Below are 14681 nucleotides of genomic sequence, written 5' to 3' on the forward strand. Positions count from 1 at the left end.
CCCATCCCACAACCCTCCGCGGGCTGGCTGGAATGAGTTGAGGAGGCGTTGAGCAGTTTGTGTGGAGTGGGGTGATGACATGGGCTGGATAAATCCACTGAATGGAAAAGCAACTTCGACTTCAACTGGCTTGGAGAAGAAAAACAGTGATTTAACTGGGCGAAAAAATAGTTTACTTCAGCAAAACTGGCTAGAGTTAGTTGATACAAGCAATCGTTCTGTTTTGGCTTTTGTCTAGATTGCCAGAAAATTAGCAACAGGTATGCGTAAGTTAACTAACGTTAGCTAGCTAGCTTAGTCTAGTTAATTAGCCTTGCTAGCTAGCTATCTAACGTTAGTTAGCTAAAATGTACACACTGCAGATTGGAAGGGACGCTCGTAGTTTTTGGGGAACTTTCCACGAGTTTATTACATTGCATTGATGTCTCCTTTTTGAGTTATGCTTTCAAGAAAGAAAAGTAAAAGCGAGGCGTCGAAACCAGCGGAGGTACACGGGAAATATGTGAAGAAGGAGACCTCACCAGTCCTGAGAAGTAAGTTGGCTGGCTAACTAGCTACCTAGGTTAGCAATGTCTCTTCGTTCACTTTTTTTACAAGTCGTGAGTTTTTGATCATATGATGATACCCAAGCATAAGAAGCTTGGTAAACGTAATATTTAAATAGTTACTGTGTTTTCTGCATGTCTAACTAGCCAAAGTTGATATATATGCGGTTAGCTAGCTCTGGTCCCAAGCGCTATTCAGCTAACTTCTTAGCTAGCTCTGGTCCCGAGCGTCATCCATTGTTGATTTCCAAACATGATTTTGTTGAGTGAAAGGCTTTAGTTACTAACCAACGACTAAAGATGTTGGTAGACCGCGGATGAGTCCTTACTCTAATCTGTATACCCAGAATTGTAATCTGTCCCCCCCCCCCCCTCCCCCCCAATGTTCTTGACACATACACGTGTTGGTCTGTTTCAGATCTCATGCCCTCATTCATCCGACATGGACCCACTATTCCCAGACGCACAGAGGTCCCTCTGCCGGAGCCAGGACCCCAAGCTTACCCCGTGGGACCCAGCCCTGAGCCTGTGGTGGCCCGCAACAAGAGCTTCCTGCGTGCCCCTGTGCAGAGACCACCCCACGAGGTGGCTCGGAGGGAAAGCCATAGGATGTCAGCCCCTCCGTACCTACCACGTAGCCTGGGGGATATAACCCACGAGTACGGTGGCTCCTCACAGTCTTTCCTCACGGACGTGAGCCCCGTGGCTGAGAACGGAGACGCTGGACGCTACTACTACCCTCCGCCTCCGGAGCCTTACTACGACAGCCAGCAGCAGCAGAGACGGCCTCAGCCCAGGCCACAGCAGCCCAGAGCACCTGAACGCTTCCATGAGGACTATAGATACTATGAACACAACGAACATCCAAACTTCCAAAGACTACCACCACAACAACACACCTCCCCGACCCCCAACAGACCGCCAACAGGTAAGAATAAAGTGGTGGTTTCCCCAGACATAAATTAGTCTTAGTCCTGGATTAAAAAATTCTAAACTATCCCAGAAATCACCCCAAATAAGTCTTACCTAATATTTTATTTTTAATTTTTTTTATCAGTTGAACCCATTTCAATTGGATCCAATATGATGAGGGGAAAAAATAAGAAACCCATACACTGCTCTGGCTAGTATCACTGGTCATTATTAAGCTTTACGTATCGGCCTCAAGGCCTTAGTCAGAGCTTTACGTATCGGCCTCAAGGCCTTAGTCAGAGCTTCTTTTTTTTGTCTTCGAAAAGCTTTGACGAAGGCCTTGAGGATGATATGTAAAGCTCTGACGAAGGCCTTGAGGATGATATGTAAAGCTCTGACGAAGGCCTTGAGGATGATATGTAAAGCTCTGACGAAGGCCTTGAGGATGACACGTAAAGCTTAAAGAGCAGTGATACTAGCCAGAGCAGTGTGCAGGTTTCTTCTTTTTCTTCTCAACTTATTCAACTGTTACCATACATCTTTTTGAAATTTGATACATATTTAATAAAGGAGCATAATAAAGCTATGACTCAGTAATAAGGCAGCGTTGTAGTTTAGTCAACAAGAAGAAAATGATGACTGAGGCCTTAAATGCCCACATCAGTAAAAAGCCACGTTTTCCCAGCTGAAAGACAATGGCCAAAGCTTAGCCATGATGTTGCACAACGATTTAAGTCAAGTCATCATTTTAGTCAAAGTATAATGTATTTGGGCTTGAAGTGACAAATATGAACTGCCCCCTACAAATCTGTGTGATTCCTATGATATGACATACAAATTATTTTAGGTTTTCGTTTCAAGACTGGGTTTTATTTTAATGTTACCAACCTCCAGCACGCCATTGTTTATTATTCAGTAACGGCTGCAAAGTTATTTTTCTTCATGACTGAGATGAGTCAAACAACCTTGTGTCCACTAGGATATGGGGAATAATAGGTTGACATTGCTTTGCTCATTGGACGTGGTGAGTAGGCTGCTCATTGGACGTGGTGAGTAGGCTGCTCATTGGACGTGGTGAGTAGGCTGCTCATTGGACGTGGTGAGTAGGCTGCTCATTGGACGTGGTGAGTAGGCTGCTCATTGGACGTGGTGACTAGACTACATATTCAATGGTTAATTCCTGGACTGCCACTCTTCAGTATGAGCATGAATGCGTTGGCCATGGAGCTATATTGTAACTAGTCAATACAGCTTAGAAACAAGTATTTCTTTGCTGCTACATTCTCCTGGGTACTCAGCTAGCAGATCCTTGTTTTTTTTGGTTTGGATAGAGCCTTAAGAGAAAGGGGTGGTGCCGGTTCAGTTAAACCTCACTGTTTGGATCTTCAAAATGTAGTCTGGCTGCAAACTAGTAATTTGCAGACTGAGTGGGACCGCCCGAACCCAAGTCAAATACCTCATCCCCAGACTGCTTCATTTCAAATGTTGACTTCACAAGTCTTTCTCTGTATGTACAGTAAATCCTTAAGAGTCAATTTGACGTACCCGTTGTATCTCAATACACCGCCTCTGCATATGTCGGTCTTCCCATCCGCAGTGGAAGGTGGCAGAGCTACAGCTCTGTCAGACCAGGAGACACCCTGAAAATCTGTCTTCTCACAAACATCTGTAGCGTATACGACCCCCACAAGCGCCATCGGACCTTGTCTGAAGTCGCTACCGCTGACGTGTCAACTCCTGTCTGTAGGGTCCAAAACTGTTCTGGCTACAAACTAATATGACCCTACTATGGGAAGGGGAGACTCTCACAAACACAATGGTGTTCTGTTAAGGTAACCCGGTACCAGTTTTAAAAAAGGATTGGAAATATGTTTGTAGTTTTGTGCCAACACAACAACCCCAAAAAAGTGGTTAAATATGTGTAAAATAATTTATGTAGTACCAGTCCAAAGTTTGGACACCTACTCATTCAAGGGTTGTTGTTATTTTTACTATTTTCTACATTGTAGAATAATAGTGAAGACATCATAACTATGAAATAGCACATATGGAATCATGTAGTAACCAAAAAAGTGTTAAACAAATCAAAATAGATTTGAGATTTTTTTTTTTTTTTTTAAATAGCCACCTTTTGCCTTGATGACAGCTTGGCATTCTCTCAACCAGCTTCATGAGGTAGTCACCTGGAATGCATTTTAATTAACAGGTGTGTCTTGTTAATTTGTGGAATTTCTTTCCTCCTTAAATGCGTTTAAGACAATCAGTTGTGACAAGACACATTTTATGTTATTCTAAAATAGATTTAAAAAAAATAAAAAAATCTAGACACAATACCTCATAATGACAAAATGAAAACAGGTATTTGGAAATTTTAGCAAATGTATTACAAAACCCCCCCCCCAAAAAACCAGGTGCATTATTTAAGTAAGTATTCAGACCCTTTGCTATGAGACTCAAAATTGAGCTCAGGTGCATCCTGTTTCCATTGATCATCCTTGAGATGTTTCTATAACTTGAAGTCCACCTGTGGTAAATTTCAATTGATTGGACATGGTTTGGAAAGGCACACACCTGTCTATATAAGGTCCCACAGTTGACAGTGCATGTCAGAGCAAAAACCAAGCCATGAGGTTGAAGGAATTGTCCGTAGAGCTCTGAGACAGGATTGTGTCGAGGCACAGATCTGGGGAATGATACCAAAACATTTCTGCAGCATTGAAGGTCCCCAAGAACACAGTGGCCTCCATCATTCTTAAATGGAATAAGTTTTGAACCACTAAGACTCTTCCTAGAGCTGGCCAAACTGAGTAATCGAGGGAGAAGGGCCTTGGTCAGGGAGGTGACCAAGGTCCTGATGGTCACTCTGACAGAGCTCCAGAGTTCCTCTGTGGAGATGGGAGAACCTTTCAGAAGGACAACCATCTCTGCAGCAGTCCACTGATCAGGCCTTTATGGTAGAGTGGCCAGAGGGAAGCCACTCCTCAGTAAAAGGCACATGACAGCCCGCTTGGAGTTTGCCAAAAGGCACCTAAAGGACTCTCAGACCATGAGAAACAAGATTCTCTGGTCTAAAGAAACCAAGATTGAACTCTTTGGCTTGAATGCCAAGCGTCACGTTTGGAGGAAACCTGGTACCATCCCTACGGGAAAGCGTGGTGGCAGCATCATGCTGTAGGGAAGTCTTGAATGTCCTTGAGTGGTCCAGCCAGAGCCTGGACTTGAACCCTGTCAAATGTCTCTGGAGAGACCTGAAAATAGTTGTGCAGCAACGCTCCCCATACAAGTTGACAGAGTTTGAGAGGATCTGCAGAGAAGAATGGGAGGAACTACCCAAATACAGGTGTGCCAAGCTTGTAGCGTCATACCCAAGAAGACTTGGCTGTAATCGCTGCCAAAGGTGCTTCAACAAAATGGCACGGTACTTATGTAAAAGTAAATTAGCAATTTCTAAAACAATTTAATCAATTTTAGTATAAGGCTGTAACCTACCAAAATCTGGAAATAGTCGAGGGGTCTGAATACTTTCCGAAGTATGAATACTTTCTGGAGGCAGAAAATATTCATACCCCTTAACTTATTCCACGTTGTTACAGCCTGAATTAAACATTTCTCACCCATCTACACACAGTACCCCATAATGACAGTGAAAATCTTTTTTTATTGTTTGCACATTTTATTGAAAATTAAATACAAACATATCTAATTTACATAAGTATTCACACCCCTGAGTCAATACATGTTAGAAGCACCTTTGGCACCAGTCATTCTGGGTAAGTCTCTAAGAGCTTTCCAAACCTGGATTGTGCAACATTTGCCCATTTATTATTTTCTAAATTCTTCAAGATCTGTCAAATTGGTTGTTGATCATTGCTAGACAACCATTTTTCAAGTATTGCCATAGATATTGAAGTAGATTTAAGTCAAAACTGTACCTCGGCCCCTCTGGAATGTTCACTGTCGTCTTGGTAAGCAACTCCAGTGTAGATTTGGCCTTGTGTTTTAGGTTATTGTCCTGCTGAAAAGTGAATTAATCTCCCGGTGTCTAGTGGAAAGCAGACTGAACCAGGTTTTCCTCTAGGATTTTGCCAGTGCTTAGCTCTATTCCGCTTCTATGCTGAAACTTCCCAGTCCTTAACTAGTACAAGCATACCCATAACATGATGCAGCCACCACTTTGCTTGAAAATATGGAGAGTGGTACTCAATATGTTGTATGTTTGGGGCAAAACTGAACACACATACTAACTGTTAGGTTCTAAATGAACCTTATAACATTTCACAGAAGATTAGTAAAGCTCTAACCAAGTTTATTCGCTGATTGGGTCATACAGCTGCAGGCAGACGGACACAGTTCCACCAGTGGTAGTGTGGGTATATATATGCCAATTTGTGGGACATCCTCTTTCTCGCTAAACATTACATCTCTGTTGCTAGGCAAGAAATTAAGTGACGCGGGCAATAAACGGTTCCTTCTCCCTTAATGTGACCTGATCGGACCTCTATTCCTCACTAACCCACATCTCTCCGCCCTTATCAGTGCCTGCAACCATGTGATTATCTTTCCTTCACTCGGTACATTCCAGCTTAATTGCCTCCACCATATACATTCCTCTTACACATACCCATTAACTTCTGGTGTAGAAACCAGACTACGGCACTCAAATTATCATGTATCCTATTGAAATATTAACTTTCCTAGTTAAATAAAATAATTAACACTATTCCAAGTTTAGGAGTCAGAATCCATCAAAACTCAACATGTAAAGTGTTGGTCTGATGTTTCATGAGCTAAAATAAAACATCCCAGAAATGTTCCAGACGCACAAAAAGTTTATTTCTCTCAAATGTTGTGCATATATTTGTTGATTTCCCTGTTAGTGAGCACTTTTACTTTATGGAGATAATCCATCCACCTGACAGGTGTGGCATATCAAGAAGCTGATTAAACAGCATGATCATTACACAGGTGCACCTTGCGCTGGGGACAATAAAAGGCCACATCACAATGCTGCAGATGCCTCAAGTTGAGGGAGCGTGCAATTGGCATTCTGACTGCAGGAATGTCCACCAGAGCATTTAATGTTCATTTGTCTACCATAAGCCGCCTCCAAAGTCGTTTTAGAGAATTTGTCAGTATGTCCAACCAACCGCAAACCACGTGTATGGCGTCATGTGGGCAAGTGGTTTGCTAATATCAACATTGTGAACAGAGTGCCCCATGGTGGCGGTGGGGTTATGGTATGGGAAGGAATAAACTACGGACAACAAACACAATTGCATTTTTATTGATGTCAATTTGAATACACAGAGATACCGTGACGAGATCCTGAGGCCCATTGTCGTGTCATTCATCTGCCGCCATCGCCTCGTGTTTCAGCATGATAATGCACGACCCCATGTCGCAAGGATGTGTACACAATTCCTGGAAGCTAAAAATGTCCCAGTTCTTCCGTGGCCTGCATATTCACCATGTCAATCAACTTTACCCCCAGGCAGGATATAACCCCACCTACTTTGCCAAAGCACAGCCCCCACCCCACTAGAGAGATATCTTCAAACCACTAACTTACTACCCTGAGACAAGGCCGAGTATAGCCCACGAAGATCTCCCCACAGCACAAACCCGAGGGGGGTGCAAACCCAGACAGGAAGATAACTACAGTGACTCAACCCACTCAAGTGAAGCACCCCTCCTAGGGACGGCATGGAAGAGCACCAGTAAGCCAGTGACTCAGCCCTCATAATGGGGTTAGAGGCAGAGAATCCCATAGAGCATGTTTGGGATGCTCTGGATCGACAGCATGTTCCAGTTCCTGCCAATATCCAGTAACTTCCCACAGCCATTGAAGAGAAGTGCGACAAAATTGCACAGGCCACAATCAACATCCTGATCAACTCAATGTGAAAGTAGATGTCGCGCTGCATGAGGCAAATGATGGTCACACGAGAATGCTGACTGGTTTTCTGATCCACTCCCCTACCTTTGTTTTAAATTGACAGAATTCATACATTTTCAGTTATTTTAAATTGTAAAGTCTCGTCCTTTTACACACAATACCACAACTAATGTTTCTAACCTGGGAGATCAATTTTGATTAAGTATTCAATAGTTTGGCTGTGTATTTTGGATGGAATCAAGGCATTAGAATGTAACAGAGGCCACCAAAAATATTGATAGTTGGGCAAAATGTTTTGAAGTCCTGGCTGTCTACTTTTTCTAGGTGGCTGGCTACTCCCAGTTTTGTTATTAGTATAGATTGAAGCTTTTTGGTGATTTTACTAGTTATCCCAGTACATTTCTCCTCTCAGACAATGCTCTGTAACTGACTGAACCAATGCTTCCCTCTCTGTGGGCGGAGCAGTGTATTTCTGTCGAACGTGTGCACATTCCAGTCTTTTACTCACTATACCGGCTAAGAGCACCAATCGTGTTGTCGTCCATCACTCCCAAGCAGAATTGATCAGATTCCCAGTTGCCAAATGTGCTGAAAATATCTGCTCTCTCTTTTTGATGCTACAGTTCTCATTTGAGCCTGTAAAATGTAATTTAATTATCATTTCCATGTTAACGGACCCATGAGCACCAACCAATGACGTGTACGTATTTAAACCCCTGGAGTGCTGATGTTATGTATTGGCCACTGAGAGGCCTTGTAGGAGCAGTCCTCCATAGAAATGAATGGAATTCTACAGTATTTCACTTAAATGTTAATAAAGGACAAAATAAAATGCATTTTTTTGTTGTAGTGGGGACAGTAACATTAGATTTAACAACAACAACAAAAAATAATAATTTGTCTCACAATTTTAAAGTATGCATTTAAAGCTGCAATATGTACTTTTTGGGGGGGTAACCTGACCATTTCCATCGAAATTTGTGGTATAGTAATTCTCATTGAAATGTGTTCTATTTCTATGCTTCCCGTTGTCAAGTTTCGATTTTTTGCATCTTTTTAGTTTTGTACACCAGCTGAAAATACAATGGTTTTGATTATGGAAAATATATATTTCTCAGCGGTGTAGGTGGTACAATTATTCTCTACCCTTTAATGGTTTTGTCACAAACTGAAATTAGGCCAACTATTAGAATTTTTAGCACTACACAGCCGATTCAAATAATCAAAGCTTGATGATGATCAGTTGGATATTTGAACGGGCTGTGTAGTGCTAGGCCACAAACCCTTCACGTACACCTAGTGGGCCCCAGGACCGAGTTTGGGAAACCCTGCTCTGGGTAAGAGGGTGTCATTTGGGAGTGGGACACAGCCTGACTGTTTTCCTCTCTCCTCTGCCCTCTTCCTCTCTCCTCTCCTCTCTGGGTCCCCAGGTATCGGTCGGATGCAGGCTAAGTCTCTGGGGAACCTGTCCAGTCCGAGCGGCGAGGACCTCCCCCTGCCCCGTGGTTGGACGGTAGACTGGACCATCCGAGGCAGGAAGTACTACATCGACCACAACACCAACACCACCCACTGGTCCCACCCCCTGGAGAGAGAGGGTCTGCCCCCTGGCTGGGAGAAAGTGGAGTCGGCTGAGTTTGGAACCTACTACGTGGACCACGTCAACAAGAGGGCCCAGTATAGACACCCCTGTGCTCCTAGGTAGGCAGTATAGACACCCCTGTGCTCCTAGGTAGGCAGTATAGACGCCCCTGTGCCCCTAGGTAGGCAGTAGAGGCGCCCCTGTGCCCCTAGGTAGGCAGTAGAGGTGCCCCTAGGTAGGCAGTAGAGGCGCCCCTGTGCCCCTAGGTAGGCAGTAGAGGCGCGCCCCTAGGTAGGCAGTAGAGGCGCGCCCCTAGGTAGGCAGTAGAGGCGCGCCCCTAGGTAGGCAGTAGAGGCGCGCCCCTAGGTAGGCAGTAGAGGCGCGCCCCTAGGTAGGCAGTAGAGGCGCGCCCCTAGGTAGGCAGTAGAGGCGCGCCCCTAGGTAGGCAGTAGAGGCGCGCCCCTAGGTAGGCAGTAGAGGCGCCCCCCGTGCCCCTAGGTAGGCAGTAGAGGCGCGCCCCTGTGCCCCTAGGTAGGCAGTAGAGGCGCGCCCCGTGCCCCTAGGTAGGCAGTAGAGGCGCCCCTGTGCCCCTAGGTAGGCAGTAGAGGCGCCCCTGTGCTCCTAGGTAAGGGAGGAAATGTAGACTTCTTATTTTATTTTTTATTTTTTTTTACCATTTTGTTTTTGACATGATTCAACTCGACTCCTAACCCTAGCCTCTGTCCATACTGACTGTCCAACCCCCCTCCTCCTTCTGCTCCAGCGTGCCTCGTTATGACCAGCCCCCTCCCCTGCCCCCTCCGGTAGTATACCAGCCTCGCCCCTCAGAGAGGAACCATCCAGTGATGGTACCAGCCAACCCGTACCACACGGCAGAGATCCCTGACTGGCTACAGGTGTACGCCCGCGCCCCACTCAAGTGAGTAACATCCACCTGGCTTTCCTCCGTATATCTGTGGGGATTTACCCCGATACTTGTTTCCATGGCTGAGGCAGTGGGGAGTGGGGCTCCATACTGTACTCTTTCTCATAACTTAACAACTAGCAACTTGGTTAAATATTCTGGAAAAGGTTATTGTGTTTATTGATTTAGTGATGGCTATATTAGAGGTTCTTGTCACCTTTTACTGTTGCTGCGTTTATTGTAAATAGATTTTTACTGTTGCTACGTTTATTGTAAAGGGATTTTACTGTTGCTGCGTTTATTGTAAAGCATCTTTGGGTTTTAAACGAGCATTGTTCAAATCTTATGTATTATGATTACACTTCCCTGTGATGTGGACTTTCAGGAGGCAGACAGGATGTTCAGGTATAAGGATGTGGACAGTGAGGAGGCAGACAGGATGTTCAGGTATAAGGATGTGGGCAGTGAGGAGGCAGACAGGATGTTCAGGTATAAGGATGTGGACAGTGAGGAGGCAGACAGGATGTTCAGGTATAAGGATGTGGACAGTGAAGAGGCAGACAGGATGTTCAGGTATAAGGATGTGGACAGTGAGGAGGCAGACAGGATGTTCAGGTATAAGGATGTGGACAGTGAGGAGGCAGACAGGATGTTCAGGTATAAGGATGTGGACAGTGAGGAGGCAGACAGGATGTTCAGGTATAAGGATGTGGGCAGTGAGGAGGCAGACAGGATGTTCAGGTATAAGGATGTGGGCAGTGAAGAGGCAGACAGGATGTTCAGGTATAAGGATGTGGACAGTGAAGAGGCAGACAGGATGTTCAGGTATAAGGATGTGGACAGTGAGGAGGCAGACAGGATGTTCAGGTGCGCACACCTCTCTCTTCCACCAGGTATGACCACATCCTGAAGTGGGAGCTGTTCCAGCTGGTGGATCTGGACACGTACCAGGGCATGTTGAAGCTGCTCTTCATGAAGGAACTGGAGCGCATCGTCAAGTCCTACGAGGCTTACCGTCACGCCCTGCTGTCTGAGGTGGACCAAAGGAAACCGAGGCAGCAGTGGTACGCTCAGGCCCAGCAGCAGTCAGGCAAGAACTTCACAGGGAACATGTGAACTGGGTCGTAATTCACTAGGAAGCAAACGGTGACAAAACAAGGAAGGACCTACCTGAATTTGTCCAATAATAAACCAGTTGGTTGTTGCTAAACAGTTTGCTACGGTATGCACTAATGAATACAACCCTGAACTGACTGGACGGAGGAATGGACTCTGTGGCTAGCTCGACATAGGACTTCAAGGACTCTCATTCTACACTGTTCATATGAAGTTCAGCCCTGGTGGACCGTTGTCCCATCCCTCTGAGGTTACTACAGTACTGAGCTCTCCTCCTCTGAGGTTACTACAGTACGGAGCTCTCCTCCTCTGAGGTTACTACAGTACGGAGCTCTCCTCCTCCTCTGAGGTTACTACAGTACGGAGCTCTCCTCCTCTGAGGTTACTACAGTACGGAGCTCTCCTCCTCTGAGGTTACTACAGTACGGAGCTCTCCTCCTCTGAGGTTACTACAGTACGGAGCTCTCCTCCTCTGAGGTTACTACAGTACGGAGCTCTCCTCCTCTGAGGTTACTACAGTACGGAGCTCTCCTCCTCTGAGGTTACTACAGTACGGAGCTCTCCTCCTCTGAGGTTACTACAGTACGGAGCTCTCCTCCTCTGAGGTTACTACAGTACGGAGCTCTCCTCCTCTGAGGTTACTACAGTACGGAGCTCTCCTCCTCCTCTGAGGTTACTACAGTACGGAGCTCTCCTCCTCCTCTGAGGTTACTACAGTACGGAGCTCTCCTCCTCCTCTGAGGTTACTACAGTACGGAGCTCTCCTCCTCCTCTGAGGTTACTACAGTACTGAGCTCTCCTCCTCCTCTGAGGTTACTACAGTACTGAGCTCTCCTCCTCCTCTGAGGTTACTACAGTACTGAGCTCTCCTCCTCCTCTGAGGTTACTACAGTACTGAGCTCTCCTCCTCCTCTGAGGTTACTACAGTACTGAGCTCTCCTCCTCCTCTGAGGTTACTACAGTACGGAGCTCTCCTCCTCTGAGGTTACTACAGTACTGAGCTCTCCTCCTCTGAGGTTACTACAGTACGGAGCTCTCCTCCTCTGAGGTTACTACAGTACGGAGCTCTCCTCCTCTGAGGTTTTGGCCTTGTTCCCCTGAGGTTTGTAGGGAGTTCCACCCCCCTCTGAGGGTCGGGCTGCAGTAGGTTTCTACAGTAGGGAAGCTCCTGGCTGTGTTTTCTGAAGACAGGAAGATTACAGGCTGACAGATCTGCTTGTTTGAATGTTCATAAATGACTATAATGAGATGGCAGGTTGATATTGTGCCTTTTCATCAGAGGCAGCACTTGCCTGTTATTTTTTTCTTTGTAAAATTATATTAAAAATGAATTTTAAGGAGAGCAGGACCAGCAGCGTTGCCTTAGGAACTCGTTTCCATATTAATTCTGCTTCATAAATGTTTTTTTTTTATTGTATTTGTAGCCCGCCCCATAAAACAGAAAGGATATTATTGAACTTTTCAACAATTTCATGTGATATATTGTAATTGTCATCAATACTTCCTTTTATAAGACAATCCTCTAAAACGTATGTAATTGTCTTACAGAAGAATTTGACGTTCTGATATGGAATAGGTCTTCATGAAGACCTGAGGCTTTGTAGGATACACTACAGCATTACATGTCAGGAACTTGGCTCTGTGCATCACTATACATCATAATTAATGAATTAAATCACACTATCCTTATTATAATATGACCTGTTTATTATGAAAACACAAGCTACTGGAAACATGTCTTCAGCCCAAATTACACCCTATTCCCTAAGAGCCCTGGTCTAAAGTAGTGCACTACATAGGGCAGTGTTTCCCTGGTCCTCCAGTACCCCCAACAGTACACGTTGTTGTTGCCCTGGACAAGCACACCTCATTAAGGGCTTGATGATTAGTTGACAAGTTATAGGCGTTACAATACCAATGTGTATTGTTGGGGGTACTGGAGGACCGGTGTTGGGGGTACTGGAGGACCGGTGTTGGGGGTACTGGAGGACCGGTGTTGGGGGTACTGGAGGACCGGTGTTGGGGGTACTGGAGGACCGGTGTTGGGGGTACTGGAGGACCGGTGTTGGGGGTAATGGAGGACCGGTGTTGGGGGTAATGGAGGACCGGTGTTGGGGGTAATGGAGGACCGGTGTTGTTGGTACTGGAGGACCGGTGTTGTTGGTACTGGAGGACCGGTGTTGTTGGTACTGGAGGACCGGTGTTGTTGGTACTGGAGGACCGGTGTTGTTGGTACTGGAGGACCGGTGTTGTTGGTACTGGAGGACCGGTGTTGTTGGTACTGGAGGACCGGTGTTGGGGGTACTGGAGGACCGGTGTTGGTACTGGAGGACCGGTGTTGTTGGTACTGGAGGACCGGTGTTGGGGGTACTGGAGGACCGGTGTTGGGGGTACTGGAGGACCGGGGTTGGGGGTACTGGAGGACCGGGGTTGGGGGTACTGGAGGACCGGGGTTGGGGGTACTGGAGGACCGGGGTTGGGGGTACTGGAGGACCGGGGTTGGGGGTACTGGAGGACCGGGGTTGGGGGTACTGGAGGACCGGGGTTGGGGGTACTGTTGGGGGTACTGGAGGACCGGGGTCGGTGTACTGTTGGGGGTACTGGAGGACCGGGGTTGGGAAACACCGATATAGGGGATAGCATGCCATTTGGGGCACTACCTATTATAACACTGACTTCCCAAGATGCCTTAGCTTTGCCAAAACAAACATCTGAAGTGCATTTCCTGATGATCTTCTGTATGTGAATGTACTCTGTCTGCATCCCAAATGGCACCCTATTCCCTATATAGTGCACTACTTTAGACTATAGGCTCTGGTCAAACGTATTGCACTATGTAGGGAATAGGGTGCCGTTTGGGAATTAACCTCTGATAATTGGTTATTTTCTGGATGTGGGTTTTGTAATGCCTTATTATGTTGTGATGGAGTGACATTGTCTCAGCTCTGTTCTGAGCTTAGTAAACCACAGTTACTAAGCTATGCAATAACAGCTAGTTACGACCCATCTGTTCAGAATGTCACCATACAGCTAGCTACGACCCGTCTGTTCTTAATGACGTCACCATACAGCTAGCTACGACCCGTCTGTTCTTAATGACGTCACCATACAGCTAGCTACGACCCGTCTGTTCAGAATGTCGTCACCATACAGCTAGCTACGACCCGTCTGTTCAGAATGTCGTCACCATACAGCTAGCTACGACCCGTCTGTTCAGAATGTCGTCACCATACAGCTAGCTACGACCCGTCTGTTCAGAATGACGTCACCATACAGCTAGCTACGACCCGTCTGTTCAGAATGACGTCACCATACAGCTAGCTACGACCCGTCTGTTCAGAATGACGTCACCATACAGCTAGCTACGACCCGTCTGTTCAGAATGACGTCACCCTACAGCTAGCCACGACCCATCTGTTCAGAATATCACCATACAGTTGATGCTTAACCTCATGGAGAGCAGATGCAGGACAAAAGCAATAGTTTGCTGCGAAAACAACTATTTTTCAAGCCTGTGGAAAAGGGGGGAGACTAAACAGCTAGTCTGTCTTTTTTCCTCCAACCGATGCCTGTTTTTCATTCAAAACCCCAAACTATGCACTCAAGTAATACACAATCCTCTTATGTACAGTCAATTTCTTTAATCTGTAATTGTAACTATTGTCTTTTGAAAAAGCATCAATAAATTATTTAAACCTATTGAGAGGTAATTTTTTTGAAATTATT

At 45.8% G+C, this 14681-nt stretch overlaps 1 protein-coding gene across 1 annotated transcript; it reads left to right on the forward strand.

Moving 5' to 3' along the window:
- On the forward strand, nucleotides 1–14654 carry LOC106611457 (protein salvador homolog 1). Its single transcript, XM_014211667.3, has 5 exons — nucleotides 1–533; nucleotides 964–1473; nucleotides 8784–9054; nucleotides 9699–9854; nucleotides 10733–14654. The coding sequence occupies exons 1-5, from the start codon at nucleotides 440–442 to the stop codon at nucleotides 10953–10955; spliced, it is 1254 nt and encodes a 417-aa protein (XP_014067142.1). The 5' UTR covers nucleotides 1–439; the 3' UTR covers nucleotides 10956–14654.
- Nucleotides 14655–14681: the final 27 nt, after the last annotated feature.

Source organism: Salmo salar, chromosome 09 (assembly GCF_965601325.2).
Source record: "Salmo salar chromosome 09, fSalSal1, whole genome shotgun sequence".
NCBI classification, from domain to species: Eukaryota; Metazoa; Chordata; class Actinopteri; order Salmoniformes; family Salmonidae; genus Salmo; species Salmo salar.